Below are 26,803 nucleotides of genomic sequence, written 5' to 3'. Positions count from 1 at the left end.
TGGAGGACAACCAGCGACAAGGAGCTGAGAAAGTCCCGGTTACTTACCCCGAGGTGCGGTCATGGATAAGCTAAGTCCACCCGGCTCCATGCGACTGACCGGTAATCTGGCTGATAACTGGAAACGTTTCAAGCAAAGATTTCAAATACATCTAGCAGCAAGCGGAGCAGGAGCTGGTGATGAGAAACTGAAAGCTCAGATTCTTCTGCATGTTATAGGAGAAGATGCTTCGGACGTGTATAACAGCTTTCAGCTGGATGAAGAGAACTTGACTCTAGCACAGCTGATGACAAAGTTTGAAGAATACTTTGTGCCGAGCAAGAATGTGACATTTGAGAGATATAAGGTTTTCAAGCATGACCAAGTACTGACCTTTTGATCAGTACTTAGCAGAGCTTCACACGCTAAGCAAGACATGTGAATTTGGGACTCTGAGAGACTCATTAGTGAGAGACAGGATTGTTTGTGGCACAGTGGACAATGCACTGAGAGAAAGAATGCTGAGAGAAACTGGACTTACGTTAGATAAGTGTGTCAGTATGTGCAGAGCAGCAGAAACCACAAGAGCACAAGCAAAAGAGCTTCAGAGAGGTGAAACAATGGTGCATGCAGTACATAAAAAGCCAAAGAAAAGGACAACGTTTACCAAACCAAAAGATCAGAAGAACACGTTTAAATGTGGTAAATGTGGAGGCAGCCATCAGCCAAGATCCTGTCCAGCATTTGGAAAATGCTGTAATAACTGTGGAAAGTACAATCACTACTCCAAATGCTGCAAAGGGGCCTCAAGAAAGAAAGTTAACACTGTTGAGGAAGATGAGGACAGTGAAGAGGTTCTTGTGGATGTGGTGCAGGCTTGCACAACTGAAAAAGAGGAATGGATCGTGCAAATTACAGTGAATCAGACTGTAATACCGTTCAAGATAGACACAGGAGCTCACGTAAACCTGCTATCTTTGAAAGACTACAAAACTCTGACGGTAAAGAGCAAAATTCATCCTGTAAAAACAAAAGTGAGTGGATACACCGGAGAACGTGTTCCTGTTAAAGGCGGATGTATTGCAACCTTCAAATACAAACGTCAACAGATAAGAGCACAGCTGCTGATCGTGGATTTGAGTGTACAACCGATCCTGGGACTCAGTGCATGCATAAAGCTCAACCTGGTCAAGAGAGTGTTTCCGGTGACATCAGATACTGAAAATGTTCAGGATTCACTCATAGAGGAGTATAAAGACTGCTTCAAAGGACTTGGATGTCTGCCTGCTCTACATAGAATATGTGTGGATAAAGATGTGTCTCCTGGAAAAGCTAAAAGATGAACTAGTGTGCATGAAAAAATAGGAGTCATCAAGAAAATAGATGAGCCAACTGAATGGGTCAGCTCACTGGTTGGGAAAAGAAAACAGGTGCCCTAAGAATATGTTTGGATCCAAGGGACCTAAATAAAGCAATCAGAAGAGAACATTTCAAGTTACCAACCAGAGAAGAAATCATGGCACAATTTGCTGGAGCTAAATGGTTCAGTAAATTAGATGCTTCGTCAGGTTTCTGGCAGATGAGGCTGGATGAGGCGAGTTCCCGACTGTCCAAGTTCAACACGCCGGAGGGAAGGTATCAGCTTCGTCGTCTACCATACGGCATCTTGTCAGCGCCTGAAGTCTACCATAAGACTATACACATGATTTTTGAACACATTCCTGGAGTAGAGACAATGATGGACGACATCATAGTTTGGGGCTTAACCCGAGAAGAACATGACGGAAGACTGAGACAAGTACTCGACAAGACAAGGGAGGTGAACCTGAAACTTAAAGACAAATGTGAGTTTGGAGTGAAATCACTTACCTTTGTGGGAGATGTTGTGAGTGAAGAGGGGGTGAAGCCGGACCCGAGAAAAACGTCCGCAATCAACAACATGGGTAGACCAACTAACAAAGATGAGGTTAGACGGTTCCTAGGGATGGTCACCTATCTCGCCAAGTTTGTCCCACAGCTGTCAACACAGTCAGCACCTCTCAGAAGTCTTCTTAAACAAAGGAATGAATGGATTTGGTCCCACGAACAAGAACAATGTTTCCTAAAACTAAAAGAGACTCTGACACAAGAGCCTGTGTTAAAGTTCTGACACAGAAAAGAGCACCAGGATCTCGGCAGATGCATCAGAGTATGGCCTGGGAGCAGTGCTGCTGCAGCAACATGATGAGCAGTGGCTACATGTTACCTATGCATCCAGAGCCTTGACAGGCGCAGAGTCCAGGTACGCTCAAATTGAGAAGGAACTGTTAGCCAGTTTGTATGCATGTGAGCGTTTTCATCAATACGTCTATGGTCAGAGGTTTGAAGTGGAAACTGATCACAAACCGTTGGTGTCTATAATGAACAAGCCTTTAAATGACTGTCCTGTATGGATACAGCGCATGCTGATCAGGCTGCAAAAATACGACGTATACATGATATACACACAATGAAAATGCATGTACACCGCCGATACCTTGTCTAGAGCAGTTGATAAGGAGGAAAGTGCCGACAGTGAGAAAAGCACGGAAATACAGGCATATGTGGACCTGGTTGTGGCATCTCTGCCTGTGACTGCTGACAGAACAGAACAAATACGGATAGAGACCATTGCAGATGAAACCATGAAAGAACTAAAGCGCATAGTATACAAAGGATGGCCTGACGACAAAAAGGATTGCCCTGTGAAAGTACAAGACTACTGGAATTGTAGAGCCGAGCTCACAGTGGTGGATGACGTAGTGATGAAAGGGAGCAAATTTGTTATTCCATCCTCACTACGCAAACAGATGCTCCAAAAGATACACGAAGGCCACCTCGGAGGAGTCAAGTGTAAATGTAGGGCGAGAGAAGTAATGTACTGGCCGAGAATCAATAATGATATTAGCCAGACGACAGCGTCTTGTGAACTTTGTCGCACTTACAGGCCAAAACACCTTACTACAAGGTAGGAACCGATCTGTTTGACTGGGATGGAAAGCGCTATACAGTGGTCACTGACTACTTCTCAAACTATCCGGAAGTCGGAGCGCTACAGTCAACATCGAGCAAAGCAGTCATCAGCTACCTTAAGACTGTCTACGCCAGACATGGTGTCCCATGTGAACTGTTTTCAGACAACGGACCGCAGTTCTCTAGCTGCGAGTTCTCTGCCTTTGCCAAGGAATGGTGGTTTCAACACTCCGCGTCGAGTCCAACTTATCCGAAGTCCAATGGCTTGGCAGAATCATCTGAAAATAGTGAAAAACATGCTGAAAAAGTCACAAGACAAAGATGACTTTCAGAAAAGTCTGTTAATCTACCGGAGTGCACCTCTGCAAAATGGACTGTCGCCAGCTCAAATGCTGATGGGTAGGCGCATTCGCTCCAACCTACCAGTTAATGAGGACTTGCTTACACCAAGAGGAGCGATGAAAGTCAAACTAGCTAAGGAGGAGAAAAGAGAAAAATCAAAAACAGCTGCATGATCGAACGGCAAAACACCTGACTATGTTGAAGCCTGGAGACTTTGTGCGCCTAAGAGACAACTCTACAAGTACCTGGAGACAAAAGGGACAGGTGGAGAAGGAAGTCGCACCACGCTCCTACATGATCCAGATGGAGGATGGATTGTCTCTGAGAAGAAACCGCACAGACCTTCAACGACAGCCGACTGTGAAGGACGCTGTTCCACAGGAAGTGGTTCAGCAGGACACGGCTGGGTCTACGGAACGATCCATCAGCGGATCTGATCACGCTGACCACGGTCTGACGCCAGCGTCTGCGTCTCCAGCGTCTGCGTCTCCAGCGTCTGTGTCTCCAGTGGTGGAAAGACTGTCTAGACCAAAGAGACATGTTCAGCCACCTAGGAGGCTGATGGAGAGTTGCTGAAGAAGGAAGATATTTGGTTTATTTTTATCTTCAGGAAAAAAAAAGAAACACGGAATTGTTAACTTGGTTCTACGTTTACGTGATGTTTGATGTTTGATGTTTTTTACTTCATTTCTTATAAGAAATGTAAGTTGAAACAAAGTATAGTAATAATAAGTTGAAACAAAGTATAGTATAAGTATAGTAATAAGAAATGTAAGAAATGTAAGAAACAAAACAATAATCATTTAAGAGTTACAACACATCTTCCCTCCTTAAGAAATGATTATTTAAGTACTTTAAGGACTCCATTACCCAGCATGCCACAGGGGTGGAGCACGGAAGACCAACCGCTACAGGGAGAGCTTAGTGGTTGCTAGGACGACAGAGCTGTACATAGAGATACAGCAAGCTCTGAATAAATAATATTAATAGACAAGTTAACGCCTCGTCTTCATGATTCAAGAAAGACAACACATGGTGTTCTGAAGCCTGATTGGAATTCAAAGAGCAGGCTATGCTCGGTGAGGTAGCGGTTGATTTGCTCCTGGATTATTCTCTCCATAACCTTTGAGATGGAACAAAGGATGGAAACAGGGCGGTAGTTGCCAGGTTCTAATTTGTTTCCTTTTTTATACAGAGGGATAACCCGCGCCGTCTTGAATTCCTGTGGGACGTGGCACTGATTGATGGATAAATTTATCAGATGGGTTACCACGGGGGCGATAGAGACAGCTGTGTCTCTGAGGAACCGGGTGGGTATGTTGTCGAGGCCTGTGGCCTTGTTAGGTTGAAGGGGAATTAGTTTTTTAGCACATCAACGGTATTTACAGGTGTGAAAGAGAAAGTGTCCTTTTTAGCACCTAGCTTCTCATAGTGAGTTTGGATGTGGTCAGAACCGTACAGACCTGAATGTGGGGGGAGTTTGCTGACCAATATTGCTTTTGCAACGCAGAAGACGAGAAGGAAGCGCAGCTTGTCAACCCTTCGCATCCAACTTTGCCATGCTGTTGAGGACGACCAACACACTCACGTACACACACAGACACACACTCAACAGCACACACACACACCCCGACACTAAACAACACACACGCACACACACAGAGATCCTCAAACACGAGCTGACGACGAGTCAACCATCGGGCGATCAACACACCCACGCCCACACACACGACAATCAACAGCACACACACACACACCCTGACACTAAACAACACACATACAGACACACACAAACACGAGTTGACGAGCACAGCGTAGCCCTCGTCGAGACCAAATGTATTTTGTGTAGAAATCGCACACTCAGAAAAAAAGTTATATTGTTTTTGCAAAAATTCTTTATTAGGCCCGAGCGCCTATTCTAGGCGTAAGGGGCTATTGCTTTTGCAACGCAGAAGACGACAAGTTGACGAGCGCAGCTCGTCAACCCTCGGCATCCAACTTTGCCATGCTGTTGAGGACGACCAACACACTCACGCACACACACACCGACACTCAACAGCACACACACACCCCCCGACACTAAACAACACAAACACAGACACCCACAAACACGAGTTGACGAGCGCAGCGAGTCAACTATCGGGCGACCAACACACCCACGCCCACACACACGACACTCAACAGCACACACCCTGACACTAAACAACACACATACAGACACACACAAACACGAGTTGACGAGCGCAGCGAGTCAACCATCGGGCGACCAACACACCCACGCCCACACATACGACACTCAACAGCACACACCCCCTGAACATCACCAAACTTTGAAACAAGCTCAGAACCGGCGAAAAATTAATTATTTTATGTGTTTTAAAATTGGGCACGAAAAAGTGGCGCGCCAGCGCCACCTACAAAAATCACAATGCATTGTGCCTATGGGGGGTCCGACGCCAGCTTTGTCGGGCAGCCACGAAATTCGGTACACACATGCGTCAAGTCAGGGCAAAAAAAATTAAAAAATTATGGCCACGCCCCCAGACACACAGGAAGGCGGCCATATTGGATTGAAACATAAAAACTGCATAGTCAGCGTTTTCACACACACACTCCAATCCAAACCAGATTTTAAACACTTATTGACACTTCCTACCTGGACATTTTAAAAGTGAAACTTTGACAATCAGCCTTACAGCGCCCCCTAGAGAACGATAACAAAAATTGAATGGGAATTAAAAAAATACTTTGCCAGAAATGATTGAAACTTACCAGAAAAGTCCCTCATGTGGTCCCGATCAAAAAACACAATCGTAACCATGTTGTTGTTTTTACGGTGTTGCCGTGGCGATGGCAACCCCTCCTATGGGGAGGGGTCCGACGCCAACTTTGTCGGACAGCCACGAAATTCGGTACAGACATGCGTCATGTCAGGGCAAAAAAAAAAAGTATTATGGCCACGCCCCCAGACACACAGGAAGGCGGCCATATTGGATTGAAACTTAAAAACTGCTGAGTCAGCATTTGCACACACGCTTGGTCACTTGGCCTCCGTAGCGCTCGACTCCTCAGCTCCATGACTTCACCTTTGTTGGACATCCTCCTTTTTAAGCACTGAAGCATCTGCTTTCTGTGTTCTGCCACGTTGCCTGTATCACTCCGCTTCTCCATGATGTCTCCTCCTACTCTGTGCCCTTCCAGAACCTGCTCCGCGTTAAATAGTAATTTAACTTAATCAACCACACGCTTGTAAGTCCTCATTACAGCGTAGGAGAGGACTTATATTTACTGTAGACCTGCGCATCCTTCACGTATATCCTCCTGAGACCCAGCCCTTTGACATGCGTCCTTTGTAATGGACAAATGGATCCATTATACCCTCTGATCCGGATCACCTGGACCCGTTCTACTGGGTTCTGCATCCTTTTTGCTACAGCGATCATTGTTATGGCTTCAAGTCGGTCAAGACAACGCATGTTTATCTTGTACTAATGTCCTTGATTTTGTCTTTTTGTCCCCTTATTATTCTCCATTCTCTCTTTACTGGCTGCAGGTGTGCATTGTGCAAAAGAGGGACACTGAGAAGATGTACGCCATGAAGTACATGAACAAACAGCAGTGCATAGAGAGAGATGAGGTCCGAAATGTCTTTAGAGAGCTTGAGATCCTTCAGGAAATTGAGCATATGTTTTTAGTAAATCTCTGGTGACTATCCTGTTTTTACACTTTATATGTCGTCTGCTCTGCTTGTGTCTGTTGGCTGCACTGTCTGTCTTCTCTGTTAAATCTGTTGCAACCATAAAATACAGAGCACCTAAAAGCCTCTAATTTTCTCAAAACGTGACAGTGCGCCTTTTAACGCGGTGTGCCTTTTATGTGGATCAATACGGTAATTGCGGCCACCGTAGTCAGAGGGCGTCGCCAAAGTAACAGCGGTAAACAGTAAAGAGGAATTCCAGTCCCAAAATGGCACCTACGAAGAGACACGCTTATGACTAAAAAACTCCAGCCACTGGATATTGGTGTCAAGCTAGACGCTGTTGTGAGATGTGTCTTGCTCCTGTGTTGGGATCGGTAGTTCAGTGTGTGAATGCGAGGGCGTGAGAGATATATGCGAGAGGTAGAGAGGAAAAGGACGATTGTTTTCGAATGCAAGTTAAATGAAGCAGCTTCAGCGATTCAGCACGTCTGGCGTGTCCATCTTACATTGCTGCACCTTAGCCTTCTTCACCAGCGCGAAGTCTGACAGTTAACCCCAGAGGACGAACAGCCTTCGGCCCTGGAGAAGAGCGATCTCTCCACGAAGATACACGCTTATTACTAAAGAACTCCAGCCACTAGATATTGGTGTCAACAGGGCCTTCAAAGCTAGACCGTAACATATTGTGTTATGACGCGCTAGTTCATTGAGCGCTTTGCCTTTCGAGCTGCAGTTGATTGTCCCTGCTGAGTTGCCGTAGAGCAGCGGTTCTCAAATGGTGGGGCGCGGTGCGATGTCAGGGGGGGCGCCTGTGACCGCGGAGAAAATGTATTTTTTGCCTTACGAGAGTAAAGTGTAATTGCACATCCACTCCAGTAGTTGGCAGTGGCGCCCTGATTGTCAGAGTGCGCGCAGGGAGGATTAGCAGAAGAAGAGCGGTCGTAAACAATCTACGGTGGGAGAAGAAGAAAGACCTGACTTCCTTATTTTCAGTTGGTAATAAAGTTATTTGTTGTAAGTTAATCTATATTTCTTTCTTTTTCATATTTCTTTGTATATTAATAAGGATACAAGAGTGCTTTTTTTTTTCGGGGGGGGGGGGGGGGGGGCGCGAAATGTTTTTTTCTTCCTGGGGGGGGGCGCGACAGAAAATAATTGAGAAGCACTGCCGTAGAGCAACAAATAAAGAACATGGCCCCCGCTAAACAGTGTCCGGTGTCAAGAATATAACATGGTGTCGGAAGTCTGTCAAGAACAGTAAAGAAGTACCCAATAATGGCGTCTTCACAGTATGAACACCCTAAGATCGACTGGGAACCCCAGGATTTGTATAAAGAGTTTGAGAGATTCAAGAGTCACATCACGTTTGTTTTCAAAGGACCGCTCAACGAGCTAACAGCTAAGCAACGAGCCGGCTAGCTTGGTACGTGGATCGGCGAGCAAGGCAAAGAAATCTACAAGACGTTGACCTGGCCGACAGTGAAAAAATAGGATCCTTCTCAGGTACTGGACAAGTTTGGAAGCGAACTGCGTGGGAACAGTGGATGACCGAAGGCAAACACACGTTCACGAAGACGGGGGGACAGCGCCGGGCGACATACGCCACAAGCTGCCAATGGATCAATGCCTGGGCTGATATATCGGCATCAACCGTGGTCCGAAGGCAGGAATTGTCACTGAAATGCCAGACAACAGCAGCGACGCTGACTCGGACAATGGCGACTTTGACGAGACGGAACCGGGCACGTTGGATGCCGTACTCACCCAGCTGTTCAACTCGGTCACTGAAGAGGAAGAATTCGAGGGATTTCCTGAATGAGGAATAAACGGACTAAGTTAGCTTTACGTGTTTCTTTCACGAGTTTATAACTGAACAAGGCTGGGATATATTTTGAATATGGACATTAACGTTTGAACAACGGTGAGTTATTGTTATATTGTTATTGCACTGTTTCGAGAGTTACTATATTGTGATTGCACTAACGTTTGATTTACCGTAGCAATATCGGACTGTATTTTTTTTACGTGTTTACTGAATCAGGGAAAGTTCCCCTCCACGTTTGTGAATGCACTAACTACGTGATAAAAAGTTGCACTACCTGTTGTACCTTGCTGTTGGTAATAGATAATACTACGTCACTGACGTTACCTCGGGGGAAAAAAAATAAAACGGCATGTAGCTTTGAACTGTGACTATTGGAGTTGGAAAGGCGGTGCAAATACCAGTAAGAGCTACCAGTACCGGTACCATATTGTGAATGGACTTGTGAGTGAACAGTTGTCAGAACGTTGATTTATATTTTATTAATAAAGTTTGACTGACTGAATTATCCGACTGTTTTGTTGACATTCCCTTTAGTGGATGCATAACGCAACTCCAGCCACTACAGTAGTTTCTATTCCATAAGCCTCATAACGCGGTGCGCCTTATATGTGGAAAAAGTTTTAGAATGGGCCACTCATTGTAGGTGCGCCTTATGGTGCAGAAAATACAGTACTATTTATAGAAATGATTGTGCTTTATTTTCTGCATTTGCCATATACTTTATTTCTTTGTGTTGAACACACCACTATCCCAGTAACACTCTTTTAAGTGAAGAAACAATGTGGAAGAGGAATGCTCATCCATCCATCATCTTTCACTGGGGCCGGCTCGAGGAGGCAACAGTCTCGGCAGGGATTTCCAGACTTTCCTCTCCCCAGCCACCTCCTCCAGCTGATTTCAAATTTCCCAGATTCAGGGGGAAGCTGGGGACATGGAGTCCAAGTGGACCATGTCCTCCAATTCTATTTTCTAAGCAGCTACTCGGGGCTGTGGTCGCAGGATCTCAGTTCCACAGAACTCGGAGGCAGAGACTCTGGCCTGGGAGGAGCTGCTGGTCTTGTTGGGTTGGTGGTAAGAATACTTTGAAGATCTCATTCCCTTTACCATGTGCTCAATGGAGAAATGAGAAGCTGGGGTCTCAGAGGTGGACTTGTCAATCACCCAATCAAAAGTCCCTGAGGTGGTTGTCAAGCTTCTCTGTGGCACCGGGGGTGGATGAAAGTCACCCTGAGTATTTTAAGTCTCTGGATGTGCAGGGACTGTCTTGGGTAACACCGCATTGTGTGGTCGGGGACAGTGTCTCTGGACTGGCAGACCGGGGTGTTGGTCCCCCTTTTCAAGAAGCGGGACTGGAGGATGTACTTCATCTACAGGGGAATCACACTCCCCAGCCTTCCATCGTATGAGAAGAAGTTCAAGTCCCGGTCCATAAATCCAAACAAATGATTATAGCATTCCCTGTATGTATTGCTTGACAGAGATCGATATAAGCCGCTCCTGGTGAGGAGACATTGTGCAACATTTAAATTAAGTGGCGGTAATATGGAGCCCACTTTTCTATCTTGAATTAGGGGTAAACATGTCTCCCTCTGGGAAGACCGAGGACACGCTGGAGAGACGATGTCTCTCGGCTGGCCTGGGAACGCCTCGGAAGAGCTTTAGGAGGTGTTTGGGGAAATCGAAGCCTGGAAATCCCTGCTCAGACTGTTGCCGCAGCGACCCGGCCCCAGATGGATGGTTTTACATTACAGTAGATTCCCCATGAGGCTGAGATGTGGGTGACTGGAAACTGCTTCCGTTATTTAACACTCATTTATGAGTCGGGACACATTTCTGAATGTAATTGGGACCTGACACACTATTCACAGAATACTACACAAAAACTCGACTCTAATTAATGCTGTACGTAGTTCCTTTTTCAGAATCGGAAAAATATGTTTTTATTGTTCATGCTCTCTGCCAGTGATTCATTGTGTGTGAGTAGATCAGCCAAGACCAAGTTCTGTCCTGGGTTCATTTCCTCATCTTATTTTGAAGGTTTAATCAACAGGTTGTTTTTGCCTGCTTAGGAAACAGGGCATTTGAGTGAGCCTGCGGTACTCACCCTGTGTATTTTAACAGTGTAATTCCCGACAAGCAGCCTGCCGTACTCACCCTGTGTATTTTAACAGTGTAATTCCCGACAAGCAGCCTGCGGTACTCACCCTGTGTATTTTAACAGTGTAATTCCCTGAAGGCAGCCTGCGGTACTCACCCTGTGTATTTTAACAGTATTATATTTAACTGTATTGATGTTTCCAGTTTCATACTTCCCCTCTACCTTTCTATTTTGGCTTCAGAATGGAAAGACATTCAGTCTTGAGCTCTGTTCAAACCCGTCGCCATCCTTATTGGACGGGACACATTTTTGGGACTGGCGTTCCTGGCGTTCTTTACGGTTAAGACCATTCCCTGACCTCTCGCGTTTAGGCCTTGATGAAGGTACGAGGAAGCTGCACATGGTGAAGCTGATAATTATTTGTTTGGGGTTGTGGTGAGGACAGTTGGTTTTTGTGTTGCTCTATGTCTGTGGTTTGGTCTTCTAATACATTGGAATGTATTACACTGTACATGTACAGTGAAACAATATAATGTATTACAGTTCAAGTACAGTCAACAATATAATGTTTTACAGTACAAGTAAGGTGAAACTATGTATTACAGTACAAATACAGTCAAACAATAGAGTGTATTACAGTACAAGTACCGTGAAACAATGGAATGTATTACAATACAATTACAGTCAAACAATGGAATGTAATACAGTATAGGAACAGTCAGGCTACACCATGATCCCTGGGAGACATGGAGAGTGGTCTGTCTCACGGTCCTATCTGTAGAGGACACTGAAGATATTTGGCTGTTTGGCTTATTGGTGGGGGCGGGGCATCTGCTAATCGGGGCGGGAGCTGCCCTCGTGTACCGGAAAGTCTCCAAGACGGCGGCTTTCAAAGTTCTGGATAAATGGATCTAAAAGTGCTCTTCGGTGCTCTGGGGGACCGTGTGATGGTCCGAATCGAGGATCTGGGCAACGAGCTCAGGGATCGATCCGGGGAGGACCGGCAGAAACTGGATCCCATCCTGCCCCAGCAGGTAGAACTGTATCACAGATCTCCGGACTGAGTCCTGGCTTGGAGGGACTGAAGTCTCGCCTTGGAACACGAAACGAGGAATAACTGAGGACCAGTTGTGTGTTTGGATTAAGCTAAAGTTTCATTTCGGCTGAATATTGGATCTATTATGTCCCCAGTGCAGCGTTCCCAGTGCAGCGTCCCCAGTGCAGCGTCCCCGGTGCGTCGTCCCCGGTGCGGCGTCCCCGGTGCGGCGTCCCCGGTGCGGCGTTCCCGGTGCGGCGTTCCCGGTGCAGCGTCCCCAGTGCAGCGTCCCCAGTGCACGTTCCCAGTGCAGCGTCCCCAATGCAGCGTCCCCAGTGCAGCGTTCCCAGTGCAGCGTTCCCAGTGCAGCGTTCCCGGTGCAGCGTCCCCAGTGCAGCGTCCCCAGTGCAGCGTTCCCAGTGCAGCGTTCCCGGTGCAGCGTCCCCGGTGCACGTTCCCGGTGCAGCGTCCCCAGTGCAGCGTCCCCAGTGCAGCGTTCCCAGTGCAGCGTTCCCGGTGCAGCGTCCCCGGTGCACGTTCCCGGTGCAGCGTCCCCAGTGCAGCGTCCCCAGTGCAGCGTTCCCAGTGCAGCGTCCCCAGTGCAGCGTTCCCAGTGCAGCGTCCCCAGTGCACGTTCCCAGTGCAGCGTCCCCAGTGCAGCGTTCCCGGTGCAGCGTCCCCGGTGCACGTTCCCAGTGCAGCGTCCCCAGTGCAGCGTCCCCAGTGCAGCGTTCCCGGTGCAGCGTTCCCGGTGCAGCGTCCCCGGTGCAGCGTTCCCGGTGCAGCGTTCCCGGTGCAGCGTCCCCGGTGCAGCGTCCCCAGTGCAGCGTCCCCAGTGCAGCGTCCCCAGTGCAGCGTGTCGGTCCTTTCTCCGTGTGTTCTCTTGTGTACCTGATGCTTTCTGCACCTTCTCCAAGAAGAGTTGTTGGTAGCGCGATTTATTTGCTGCAGCCGAAGCTCACTCATCGAATCTTGTTTCAATGTTGCAATGTACTTGTACTCTGTACTTGTACTGTGTTGACAATGACAATAGAGCTTTCCATTTCTCCCCAAACTACCACAAAACCTTTGTATGGGTGTGAGCTGCCTGAATATGTCCAACTTCCCAAATTTTGCAATTGTCTCCGCCTCTTCTTGTCTTTTTCTCATATAATATTTGCGATCACTCATCCAAAAACAGCACTGCTGCTACCTGGGCGGGGGGGGGAGTTGCTTCAGAGGAGTTCCGCAAGACCGTGTCTCTGGCACTGAACGTCTGGCCTCCAGTCCGTTGCATTGAATGAGTTGGAGCAGCTATAATCTGGGCCTCTTCACGATGGGCCTTCTGCTGTGCGTTTCTCTGTGGATGTGGGCCAGGGCTATGCCATAGGTAGCATCCAGGTGTGTATAGACATCTGTATCTATATACACTCTGTCATGCTGCTGCCAAACTGAGAGGGCATCTAAATCACTCGTCAATAATTTGGCTGTCTGTACGTATTCACATCCATCCATCTTCCAGCGCTTATCCGGGGCCGGGTCGCGGAGGCAGCGGTCTGAGCAGGGATTTCCAGACTTCCCTCTCCCCTGACACCTCCTCCAGCTCTTCTGCAAGAATCCCTCGGACCTAGGGATTCTCATGCCCAGAACACCTCCCCAGGGAGGCTTCCAGGAGGCATCCGAAATAGATGCCCCAGCCACCTCAGCTGACTCGATGTGGAGGAAACTAATTTTGACCGCTTGACTCAGGTGCGAGTCGGAACGTAGACTGACTGGTAGCTCAAGAGCTTTGCCTTTTGGCTCAGCTCCTTCTTCAGCACGACAGACCGACACGACTGCAGCTGCTGCATTGATCCATCTCGTGAACAAGACCCCAAGATACTTGAACTCCTCCACTTGAGGCAAAGACTCCCCGCTGACCACCTTTTCCCGGTCGAGACGCATGGCCTCGGATTTGGAGGTGCTGATCCTCATCCCACTCTCTTCACACTCGGCTGCAAACTAGCGGCGGCAATGCGAGCGAACCAAGCTCGGACTTCTGACTTTGATCGTGCAGGGACCAGACCGCCCCCAGCAAAGGGCCCCGCCCACTGTATTGTTCTGCTCGTGTACTGCAGGTTTAAGGTTAACGAGGCAACGTTGTCCATCTCATTGTGTACTGCACTGTCCAATATAGACATTTGCTCCACCTGACATATTCTCTTGTGAATTTGTGTTGTACTTTTACTACTTTGAGAAAACATGTTTATAGGACATGGAAAGCGCACCGATTGTGTCTGAAGGCTCCTGGATAAATGCAGCCGGGACGGGCTGGGATGTGAAGTTGTGACATTTTTCTAGGGGTCCTCAGAGGAGTGTGATTTTGTGATCTCATGATTTTGTCCTGCAGCCTGTTCAGCCAGCACATTTCTTTCATCAAATTTAAAAACTAGCTTGAGGTCATGCTTCTCTCCCTCTTCTGTCCCTTTTGTTTCTCTCCCTCATCCCTGCCTCCTCGGGCTCATTAGTCATTGTGTCCTGATTATTTCAGCCTGGTCTTTGTACTCCTTCCTGATGGCTAACTTTCTTCCCTCATGTTGCCATGCACAAGAATAACGTTCTCAATAAAACATCACAGTCTTCAGGTAGGTTTTGATGCTTTACTAAGATTATCTGTAACACTGAAGTACAAACTAAAATAAATTGTACATCAGACTTTGCCTTATTTTCAGAATCAGAATACTTTATTGATCCCAGAGGGATCTCAAAACTGATCTTGAAATTCAGATATCGCGAGATTTCAAAATTCGTGTCATGTTCCACCTCTCCACTAGGGTTGGGCGATATGGTCCTCAGCGTGTATCACAATATTTTTGGCGATATAATTAAATTGGGCGGAGTCTTGCTTAAAAAGCACATTTATTGATTTATTGGTAACAAACTGTGTATTGAATGTTTACCAAACTAGATCACTGCAAACTATTCAGAATTCAAGTACACAGTTTAGCAGCAACTGCAAATTGCAAAACAGTAAAACAGAAGTACAGGCCGTCTCGCTGACTCCGTCTCGCTGACTCCGTCTCGCTGACTCCGTCTCGCTGACTCCGTCTCGCTGACTCCGTCTGCTCTATCGAAACCAAACGACTTCCATACTACAGAGGTACCTCCCCGTTTAGCAACAATTTCTTTGTCTATCGTCTCCGTTTCTCCTCCTGCTGTGCCTTTCTCCGCCACCGCTGGACCATGCTGTGGAACACGGGAGACGCCCATGCATAAATCCACGGCCCGCAGTTGGAGGGAAAACACGGCATCAACTCTGCTTTTTCCCGGGAGTCTGAGGAGTGTGATCCCCTGTATTTGGAGCACACCCTCTGATCCCCCCTTTAAAAGGGGAACCACAAACCTGGTCTGCTAGTCTAGACACATAGTCCCCGACCGCCACGCGATACTGCTAAGAAGTGTCAACCAAGACAGTCCCTGCACATCCAGAGACTTAAGATACTCACGGCGAATCTTTTCCACCCCCGGGGCTCTGCCACTAAGGAGCTTGGCAACCACCTCAGTGACTTCAGTGAAGCCAACCGATAGTCCTCCTCCATGATCTTTCCAAACTCATCCCAGGCCCAGTCTCCATAACCACTCAGGCCGCAGGATGCCTTGCCTGCCGGTACTTGTCAGTTGCCTCCCGAGACCCGCGAGTCAACAAGTTTCGGCATCCCTTACTTCTGGAATCCACCAGCTGGTTTGGGGGTTGTTGCTGCGGCAGACACCAGAGACTCCAGAGACCACAGCTCCGAGCAGCTTTTTTGACAATGGAGGTGCAGAACATGGTCCACTCGAACTCAATGTCCCCGACCTCCTCCAGGATCTGGGAAGTGTCTGACAGAGGTGGGAGTTGACGACCACACCGACAACGGGCTGTGCTAGATGCTCCGAGCAGACCCTTAAAACACGCTTGGGCCTGCCGAGTCTGTGCGGCCCACTACCCTGCCATTGAGCTACACCTTTGGCGTGAAGACATTTCGCCTCTCATCCAAGAGGCTTCTGCAGTTGGGTGATTCCAGAGCAGAGCTGAAATGCCGGTCAATATTTTTTCCGCACAATTTTCTAGATGTCCAAATTGAAAATTAACTTCCTTTTTTAATGTAATGTAATTTTTGTATTGAACAATTGTAGCAATTACCAGGAACAATTTATGACGATTATATTCCGTTTGGCTCTGAAAATACTCTTCAAGCAAATGAGTGAGCTCGTCACATTGATATGACTTATCGCCACAATTTTATTCAAAAAGCACTTTACAAACAGATGTTTACAGAGTACTTTAACAAACCGTAGAGACAGTTTGACTAAAGACTCAAGATAGACAATGGATGATGAAAAGAAGGGGGCAAGAGACTACAGAACTTCAAAAGAGCACTTACATAAATACCTTCTATGCATTAAATGAAAAGGCTTCAGATTCACAGGTATTTGATGAAGTACTAGACAAAGATAGACTCATGAATCGTGCGTCCCTGTGACTTGATGTTTGTCTATGTAGCTTTCTATGATGCACGTGTGTGTTGATGCTTACCATGCTGCTGATGTGCATGCAACAACACACAGTCCTGTTTGTGGACAGTTAGTGAGCGCTGTGTCCTCTCCCTGCTCTCAGGTACTCATTCCAGGATGAGGAGGACATGTTTATGGTGGTGGACCTTCTGCTTGGAGGAGATCTGCGCTATCACCTGCAGCAAAGTAAACAGTTCACCGAGGAAGCTGTCAAGCTCTACCTCTGTGAAATGACACTGGCGCTGCACTACCTGCAGAGCCAGCAGATCATCCACAGGTACCTAGTGATGTTTTTCTTTTATACTTTTATAGCTCATTCAGAGCATTGACCTGAATTGTTTTCTGTATCCTCCCTCAGACTTGTGATTATTATCCATCCATCCATTTTGTTCTGCTGGTCAGGTTGCTAATGAAGAAGGGCATTGCACACATTCTTCTCACCAACATAAAAAACATGCCTCCACTTAGTTATCGATCACGTTGGTCTTGGCCAGATCAAATTAAATCGGGATTTGGAAATGTCACTTGGCTCCAGCCCATGAACAGCTTTGTGTCATCAGGTTGATCTGAAATCAAGGCGGGAATCAGTCTTTAAGCATCTTTGTGATTTGTAAATAGTAAATATTCTAGCTGTGGTTTAAATAATGTCTCCATAACTGAGGTGTTGTGTGTCCAAACGTCTGATTGAAATTTCTCCAAGATATGCTAGAGCCAGGAATCGAACCGGCAACCTCTCGATCATAGGATGACCCGCTCAACCACCTGCGCCACCGTCAACCTTATCTTGTCGATAAATACATATTTTTAAATTTCGGAAAATGTGCTACACTGACAACTCTGAGTTGTCGTTAGAGTACGCCGGTAAGTGAGGACCACTCCGAATCTCATTGTGTAGCCACTATGCCACGTCTCAAACAGGCTTTCTATTTCTATATATATATATACACGTATATATACATATATATAAACATACTACAGTTCAAAAGTTTGGGGTCACTTATAAATTTCCTTATTTTTGAAATATCTATTTTCAATGATAACTTTAAACTAATCAGAAATACCCTCTCTACATTGCTAACGTCGTAAATGACTGTTCTAGCTGCAGATGTCTGGTTGTTGGTGCAACATCTTCGTCGGTGTATTGAGGCCCATCTCCAGATGTCTGGTTGTTGGTGCAACATCTACGTCGGTGTATCGAGGCCCATCTCCAGATGTGTGGTTGTTGGTGCAACATCTACGTCGGTGTATCGAGGCCCATCTCCAGATGTCTGGTTGTTGGTGCAACATCTACGTCGGTGTATCGAGGCCCATCTCCAGATGTGTGGTTGTTGGTGCAACATCTACGTCGGTGTATCGAGGCCCATCTCCAGATGTCTGGTTGTTGGTGCAACATCTACGTCGGTGTATCGAGGCCCATCTCCAGATGTCTGGTTGTTGGTGCAACATCTACGTCTGTGTATCGAGGCCCATCTCCAGATGTGTGGTTGTTGGTGCAACATCTACGTCTGTGTATCGAGGCCCATCTCCAGATGTCTGGTTGTTGGTGCAACATCTACGTCGGTGTATCGAGGCCCATCTCCAGATGTGTGGTTGTTGGTGCAACATCTACGTCTGTGTATCGAGGCCCATCTCCAGATGTGTGGTTGTTGGTGCAACATCTACGTCGGTGTATCGAGGCCCATCTCCAGATGTCTGGTTGTTGGTGCAACATCTACGTCTGTGTATCGAGGCCCATCTCCAGATGTCTGGTTATCAGCTCTGTGCTAAGCTTCCACTTCTGAAAATCAAACCATCCAAAAATTTGAAATGCCATCTCTTCATTAAAAAGCAACGTTGCAATTACAAGCACAGTTAGTCCACAATAAACACACAGATAGGAATGACGAAGCTGCACGGGAGTTTTATAATGACAATGAGGATGCTGGGGCCCGGAGGGGTGGGGGTTGCAATCACAGAACAGAATCGATGAGGACAGACGAGCCAGGCGGGAGTGGGGGGGGGGGGGGGGGCTGCATCGGTATAATTATCCACTTTAATGTCGTCTTGTAGCACCCTTCTGTGCTGCAGTGGAATCAACGTACTAATTGTTTTAATGTTTATGATAAGTGGGTGTCATCAGTTTAAAATGATTTGTGTGTCCATTGCTGTCCCCTTCAGAGACGTCAAACCTGACAATATTCTGTTGGATGAGCAAGGTAAGAAAAAATATCCGCTTTTCATGGTTCTCCTCCACTTGACTGCTTTTGTTTTTTCAATATTTCTGCAGACACCACATTTTTTAATGATTATGTATACAGTATTGAATCTTTAAAGGTCCCATATTCTTCACAAGTTTACGCAGTTCTCAAACACTTGTATGAAATATCTGAGCTAGTCTTTGGACAAAATAGCAAACAGATGCTGCAGGACATCGTCCCTCATTCCTGTCTCAAACAGATGCTGCAGGACAGCGTCCCTCATTTCTGTCTCAAACAGATGCTGCAGGACAGCGTCCCTCATTTCTGTCTCAAACAGATGCTGCAGGACAGCGTCCCTCATTCCTGTCTCAAACAGATGCTGCAGGACAGCGTCCCTCATTTCTGTCTCAAACAGATGCTGCAGGACAGCGTCCCTCATTTCTGTCTCTAACAGATGCTGCAGGACAGCGTCCCTCATTCCTGTCTCAAACAGATGCTGCAGGACAGCGTCCCTCATTTCTGTCTCAAACAGATGCTGCAGGACAGCGTCCCTCATTTCTGTCTCAAACAGATGCTGCAGGACAGCGTCCCTCATTTCTGTCTCAAACAGATGCTGTAGGACAGCGTCCCTCTTGTCTGTCTCAAACAGATGCTGCAGGACAGCGTCCCTCATTTCTGTCTCAAACAGATGCTGCAGGACAGCGTCCCTCATTTCTGTCTCAAACAGATGCTGCAGGACAGCGTCCCTCTTGTCTGTCTCAAACCGCTCTGCCAGAAATGCCTCTGGAAACGAAAACTAAACTAAATTCATAGCGGGCGTGCAGCTGCACGTTACCATGGTAACCGGTAGCTGACTTTTTTAGCACACTAAAACATTTTTGCTGGAACATTACAACCAAAAATAAACTTCATCCACTCCGTTCTTCTTCTGCTTGTCCTTCTTTGACTGATGCACGAGCCCCAGGTAGAGCTGGACGTGCGGAGCGCAGACACGGGGAGCGTGCACGCACATCGGGAAAGAGTGCTGCCAGACATGTTTCAGTACTCGATTACAGAGCTATGCAAAATATGCAGGATTGACTGGATGGTTTCATTTTGCAGTTTTTGGGTTGGTAAAGACCCGAAACCACCTGCATTCACAATAACTTTAATACCTCTTCAGTTCTGTTGTTCAGATTCATTCCTCTTTGCAGTCCCTCCTGACTGAAACATAAAAGGAACTGTCACTTTAAGTTCTAGCATCTACAATACCTGTACGCACGTTTTGCATCAGGATAAAACACCAAACATCTCAGAACCTTTAAGGGCCCAGCATACGAGTCCTAAAAGTCCCAACAGCATGAAGGTCAGAGGTCAGGACAGTGTCTGACACAAAATCACAAGGATCCATTGATGCAGGGTATTTAAATGTGATTCTTTTGTGTTGTGTTTTTACACATTAAAATGTTTACTTTCATGTCAGTCAAACTTTGCTTTTTCAGGTCATGCTCATCTGACAGACTTCAACATAGCGACCATAATAAAGGATGGCGAGCGAGCCACAGCCTTAGCTGGAACCAAGCCCTACATGGGTAACGTTGCTGTTGGAGCTAGCATGTCTGGCACAGTGAATGTATTTCTATTACGTGTGTGTGGTTGTGTTGATTATTATTTTCTTTATTCAGTTTCTACTTTGACTCAGAAATCGAGCCCGTCAAGTATTAATTCAAAGATCCTCGCGATATCAAGAGACTCAAACAGGAAGCACAACAATAATAATTAAAGCCGCAAGCGGCGTTGTAGGCCCTCGCCGGCCGACAGGCCGTTGAGCTGACCCGCCGACGCACGCCGCTTTTGTCCTGATTGCTTCACAAGTGTTTAGATTTGAGCTGCATTAGTAGCTCACAGTTTAGTCAAATCGTTATTTGGATTATATGGCCATCTGCCATCAGGAGTTTCAATCCAATATGGCTGCCTCCCTGTGTGTCTGGGGGCGTGGCCATAATAATATTTTTTTTTCCCTGACATGACGCATGTCTGTACCGAATTTCGTGGCTGTCCGACAAAGTTGGCGTCGGACCCCTCCCCATAGGAGGGGTTACCATCGTCATGGCAACAGCGTAAAAAATGCAGCCTGGGTGTCATTGCCTTTTCAACCGGCATGTGTGTGAGAATGTATGTGGCAAATTTGGGACGTTTCCATGCTAATATGCCATTTTCATAAGATTGGTGATTGTTTTGTGTCGCACTCATTTGAATGCCGGCCATTGCCATGGCAACACCATAAAAACAACAACATGGTTACGATTGTGGTTTTTGATCGGGACAACATGAGGGAATTTTCTTGAAAATTTCAATCATTTCTGGCAAACTATTTTTTAAATTCCCAATCAATTTTTGTTATCGTTCTCTAGGGGGCGCTGTAAGGCTGATTGTCAAAGTTTCCCTTTTAAAGTGTCCAGGTAGGAAGGGTCAATAAGTGTTTAGAATTTGGTTTGGATTGGAGTGTGTGTGTGCAAACGCTGACTCTGCAGTTTTTAAGTTTCAATCCAATATGGCCGCCTTCCTGTGTGTCTGGGGGCGTGGCCATAATTTTTTATTTTATTTTTTGCCCTGACTTGACGCATGTGTGTACCGAATTTCGTGGCTGTCCGACAAAGTTGGCGTCGGACCCCCCATAGGCACAATGCATTGTGATTTTTGTAGGTGGCGCTAGCGCGCCACTTTTTCATGCCCAATTTTAAAACACATAAAATAATTAATTTTTCGCCGGTTCTGAGCTTGTTTCAAAGTTTGGTGAGTTTTCGAGCATGTTCAGGGGGTCAAATTGCCGTTTAAACAGCAGAACAAAGAAGAAAAAGATTAAAGAGTTTTAGCAAAAACAATATAACTTTTTTTCTGAGTATGCAATTATTACACAAAATACATTTTCGGAATGGTCTCGACGAGGGCTACGCGTCTGTGTGTGTGCGTGTGTGTTGTTTAGTGTCGGTGTGTGTGTGCGTGGGTGTGTTGGTCGTCCTCAACAGCATGGCAACTTGTCCGCTCGTCAACTTGTCCGTCTTCTGCGTTACAAAAGCAATAGCTCCTTACGCCTAGGATAGGCACTCGGGCCTAACTAAGAATGCAAGGACAGATGGTAGAGTGGGTTGTCCAGTGATCAGTAGGTCGGTGGTTCGAATCCCAGCTCTGTCCTTGGGCAAGACACTGAACCCCAAATTGCTCCCAGTGGGTCTGGCCGCACCTTGCATGGCAGCAGTTGCCCACCGGAGGGTGAATGTGTGTGAATGGGTGAATGTGAGGCCTCATGTAAAGCGCTTTGAGCACTGCGAAGGTGTAGAAAGCGCTTTATAAGTACAGTCCTTTTACCATTTAACATTAAAACGGTTTTCAGCACATGAATTAGCTTAAATACCAGCCACAAAGTAACTAAAATTCACCATTATCTCCGAGCAGCAGGGGGGGTGCATTACTAACATGACTGCTGGACGTGGATGAAGCGGTTCAATCTTAGCTAACAAAAGCATTGAAGGGGGACTGGCTGGCGTCAAAATAAGACCACGCACCAGCCACAAAGATAAGGAAATGTCAATGATGGCTAAATAGGCAGAGCACAGGCTGGCGGTGCAGAGAGCACGCAGGAGGGGCATAAGGTACCTGAGCTTAAGGCAAACCCCAGACTCACATAAGTAACTAGAATAATGCAGAAGTGTGGAACCGGTCTGGTTGGGCAGGAATACAATAGGAACTAAAGTGAATGCAGAGTGAAATGGCTGGAGGAAGGAAATTACCAATTAACTTATTGGTTTTTTTTATAAAGCATGAAAGGAAATACAATTAATGTATCACATTATCAAATCCTTTTATCAGTAAAACCCTGTCTGGGCAACTATTTTCAACATCACATAGGAATTTGTATACGCGTCCACAAAATTAATCACCAGTTTACTTTTAGCATCAAAACTAGCATCACATTCAATCATCAATAGTGCAAAAATAACAAACAAGTGATTTGTAACATTGTTGTGAACATTTTGATGGTCAAAACCATCCAGTTAACAGGAATCACATGTTCAGAGCTTTAAAATGCAAAGAGTTCACTTGCGATTAGCGTTAGCATAATGTTAACACTAGCACAGCGCTACTTTCTTCTCTCTAGCTAGCACGAGGTCATAACTCACCAAGATGAGGTTCAACACAAACACGGCCTCTCTAGCTCGGGCTCCCATCAACTTAACACAATAAATATTTAGAATTAGCAGCTGTACAGTGCAAGTATTTGTCTACAAGACTTTTCTGCTTTAAAACTCACCAAGGCAATCACTATTTCTTATTTGGACCGTTTTACAACTTCTCTCATTTGTTCTCAGAGTACAAAAGACTGAAAAGATAAAAAGCATACTTGCGTCTGTTGCTCAGAGGGCGGGACTCTCAAAGGGATCCCTGACTATACATACGATACAACCATATAAGGGATCCCTGACTATACATACGATACAACCATATAAGGGATCCCTGACTATACATACAATACAACCATATAAGGGATCCCTGACTATACATACAATACAACCATATAAGGGATCCCTGACTATACATACAATACAACCATATAAGGGATCCCTGACTATACATACAATACAACCATATAAGGGATCCCTGACTATACATACAATACAACCGTATAAGGGATCCCTGACTATACATACGATACAACCATATAAGGGATCCCTGACTATACATACAATACAACCATATAAGGGATCCCTGACTATACATACAATACAACCATATAAGGGATCCCTGACTATACATACAATACAACCATATAAGGGATCCCTGACTATACATACAATACAACCATATAAGGGATCCCTGACTATACATACAATACAACCATATAAGGGATCCCTGACTATACATACAATACAACCATATAAGGGATCCCTGACTATACATACAATACAACCATATAAGGGATCCCTGACTATACATACAGTACAACCATATACCTCTGCTGCAACCATTTGACGTCACACCCAGAATGCCTTGCGACGTAAACAACATTGGCAACTCCCAAACAAAATGGATTTTATAGCTTATAAGAAATAATTATATATTTTTGTCTATGTATTTGCGTAGTAGAGGTATATTCTTGTTTGTTTTTAGACCGATTTGTCAAAACAGTCAGGGATCACTTTAGAAATGAGAAGGCCATTGTCACCCAACGTGCCTGTGAAAACAGGACGGTAAAGTTAGAAACTGAGGATCACACTTCCTCTTTTCAAAATAAAAGGGTGATTTTTTTTATTTTTTATATATGGCTATTTTCTCTACCGGGTTACAGCAAGCATAAACCGGTTGAGTAGACAGCTGAACAGAGAACAATAATATGAAGGTGATGAGTCTCAGGTGTGTTAGGGTGCTTTCACACTGCACCAAGAGGACTCGGTTCCTTTGGGAGCCAAGTCCTGCATTTATAATTAGTTGAAAGGTCTGCGTTCACACTGTGATTTCTTCACAAAACGAACTTTCAAAGCAGCGTCACGTGGCTGAAAGGGCGCTCCTCCGCCGCACCCACTGCCAAGAAATGAAAAAAAGAATGAGAGGGCGAACACCCGGAAGAAAACAGGAATAATCGCTCAAAACCAAAACAAAACAACCCTTGACCCCTTTAGAGCAAACCAGTCCCGAATTGACGAATCACAATGTCTGACAAATACACTTTTTTTTGCCAGACGCTTACCAACCGGGCTCTCACCAAATAGTAATGCCAGCATACCGACTAATTTGCTAAATAATATTTACTGTAATATTTCAATGCTAGACCTTCATCAGGCAAACTCGTGTATTTTTACATTTCTGGCAATTGTTCCAATTTCTATGACTTTTTGAGATTACTAAGCCACTAACTAACTAACCCTAACCCAAAACTGCAAGTACAATGTTGTGAACTTTGTCCTCTGCGCTGCACAACTCTGTGGCATTTTGCCCATTCCTAAGGAGCAGCCTTTATTGTACTTGCATGATGGGGCTCTTACCTTCTGAGCCAAAGATGACCCATTTTATTTCGTCTGATCTCTAAATTTGACTTTCGAGATCACTTCATTTGCACAAAACAAACCTCAGTAAAATGTGACTTGATACTTGTATGTGGACATTAGCTGTATTATTATTATTGCATGTAGATACTCTGTTTAAATTAAATAGATGTGTAAGCAGTGTGAATGAAATATTGTGTTTACTTGATACAACATATCTACTCTTGTGTGATTACATTCCACAGCTCATCGTGAAGAGTTTTCATTGGACGGAAATGATTTTCTTCTTCTTCTGTGCCTTCAGCCCCAGAGATCTTTCACTCTTTTGCAAGTGGGGGGACAGGCTATGCCTTTGAAGTGGACTGGTGGTCGCTGGGGGTGACAGTCTTTGAGATTCTTCGTGGTTGGGTAAGACACAACGATAGCAATATCTGTCTCCTTTACCCACTCCACGTTCTCTGGCCGATTTCCTCTCTGTCGTCCTGTTTCCACACCAGAGGCCCTTCGACATCCATGCCAGTAACTCAGTGGAGTCCTTGATACAGCTTTTCAGTACCGTCACTGTCCAGTACAGCCCAGCCTGGCCCAAAGGCCTGGTTTCACTCTTGAGGAAGGTGAGCTGGAGACAATTGGATGTCCTTTACTGTGAGCTACTTGATTTAATGAGTTTGATTGTATCTCTGCATTTACTTTAAGAGGCTAGTCAGGTCATTCTTTCGTCATCTTCTTAAAGACCATGCAATCATCTCGTCTTCAACCGCTTAAATAAATCCAACAGTCCCCTGTCAGCAAACCAATTTGTCTTCACCATTTGGACACAGAAAGTATCCAATTTTTGGACTGCTAATTACATTGAAAAGGCAGATCTTGATATTTGGTTTATGTGAGACTCAAAGACCATTCCTTATATACATTTCAATCATTTATTTCAGAGGTGTGTATAGGGCCAAAGACAGTCATTTCAGTTTTGTGGAAGCAGATGAGTAATCACTGTTTATTATGTCAGAAGAAGACAGGAAGAGACGTCGGTGAAATAGAGAAACTTCAAAAGTTGGACAAATTTGGGCATCTCAAACAGAGAATGTTTCACGGTAGTTCGGGAGAAAGTGTCGCAATCGGCAGAAAAGACGGCAGAGATTATGGAACAATCGGATGGCAGAGTTTGTTACAGTGAGTAATACAGTTGCAGCTTAAAAAAACAGCTCACCTGAGGGTGGGGGGGCTTCACCTGATGGGTGCAGATGGATCCAGGCGATTCGTTAGTCAGGTTTCATGACTGCTGGGGGAGCATTAGCATTCATAAAGGAAATGCTAATGCTCCTGGCGAGTCTGATTGCCTTGGTGGTTTCTGTCCCTTCTTTGTTTCTTTATTTTGTGCTCCAGCAAGAGTATAAGTATCTAAACTCTCTTCCAGCCTCTCAGAACTGAAGAGGTGAAACGTCTTTTATCAAACTTGGAACAAGTCCGGTTGAGTCTTCTTTTTTTGAAATGCGAACATAAATTTGAGATACGAACAACTTCCACATGGTGGCGCTAAATGTCCGGGTGCACTTCAGTCATTCAGTTCAGGTATTCACCACCTTCTGCCCTCGTCTCCTGCGCATCTCCCGTGTTGCGTTTCCAATATTGACGTGATTCTGGCTGTATCTGACTATTCCTGATCAGTGATGGGTGGTGAGGATGGCAGTGAAGAAAAGACGATGATGACGATGGAGATGAAGCATGCAATTATCCATCAACACGAACGTGGCGTCCGCAACAGGGATTTGGCCAGTACGAGCAGAGTACAACAATAAGTACAATCTTAAAAAAGAAGGATGCCATCGAGAAGACAAAGCCCTCCATAGGCGTAACTATAATGTCTAAGTTTATGTAAATGTACGGAAGGTACCCCCCCCCCCCCCCCTCCTCCCCACCACACCCCGCTGTTAGCGCTTTCATCTGTATCAAAGGTAAAACTCATAATGAAACCACATTTTATATTACAGTAATACTGTATATCATTGTGTGTGTGTGTATCTACATAGCATTTAAACATGTTTTGTGTTGATTTGACTGTTTTTAGACGAATAGTACGGATTAAATAGTTTTCAGTTATTTTATATGGGAAAAATGTATTTGAC

At 45.7% G+C, this 26,803-nt stretch overlaps 1 protein-coding gene across 1 annotated transcript in view; it reads left to right on the top strand.

The window, feature by feature from the left end:
* LOC137895738 (serine/threonine-protein kinase 32C-like) overlaps positions 1 to 26,803 on the top strand; it is a 57,742-nt gene that overhangs the window by 22,596 nt on the left and 8,343 nt on the right. Inside the window, exons 3-8 of the mRNA XM_068741240.1 lie at positions 6,866 to 7,017; positions 16,587 to 16,760; positions 18,641 to 18,678; positions 20,142 to 20,231; positions 24,985 to 25,088; positions 25,178 to 25,294. Coding sequence (XP_068597341.1) covers positions 6,866 to 7,017; positions 16,587 to 16,760; positions 18,641 to 18,678; positions 20,142 to 20,231; positions 24,985 to 25,088; positions 25,178 to 25,294 — 675 coding nt within the window. The remainder of the gene's footprint in view (positions 1 to 6,865; positions 7,018 to 16,586; positions 16,761 to 18,640; positions 18,679 to 20,141; positions 20,232 to 24,984; positions 25,089 to 25,177; positions 25,295 to 26,803) is intronic.

This window comes from Brachionichthys hirsutus, chromosome 7 (genome assembly GCF_040956055.1).
Source record: "Brachionichthys hirsutus isolate HB-005 chromosome 7, CSIRO-AGI_Bhir_v1, whole genome shotgun sequence".
Taxonomy (NCBI): domain Eukaryota; kingdom Metazoa; phylum Chordata; class Actinopteri; order Lophiiformes; family Brachionichthyidae; genus Brachionichthys; species Brachionichthys hirsutus.
The sequence above is the reverse complement of the archived record's forward strand: the minus strand, read 5'-3'. Positions and strand labels throughout refer to the sequence as shown.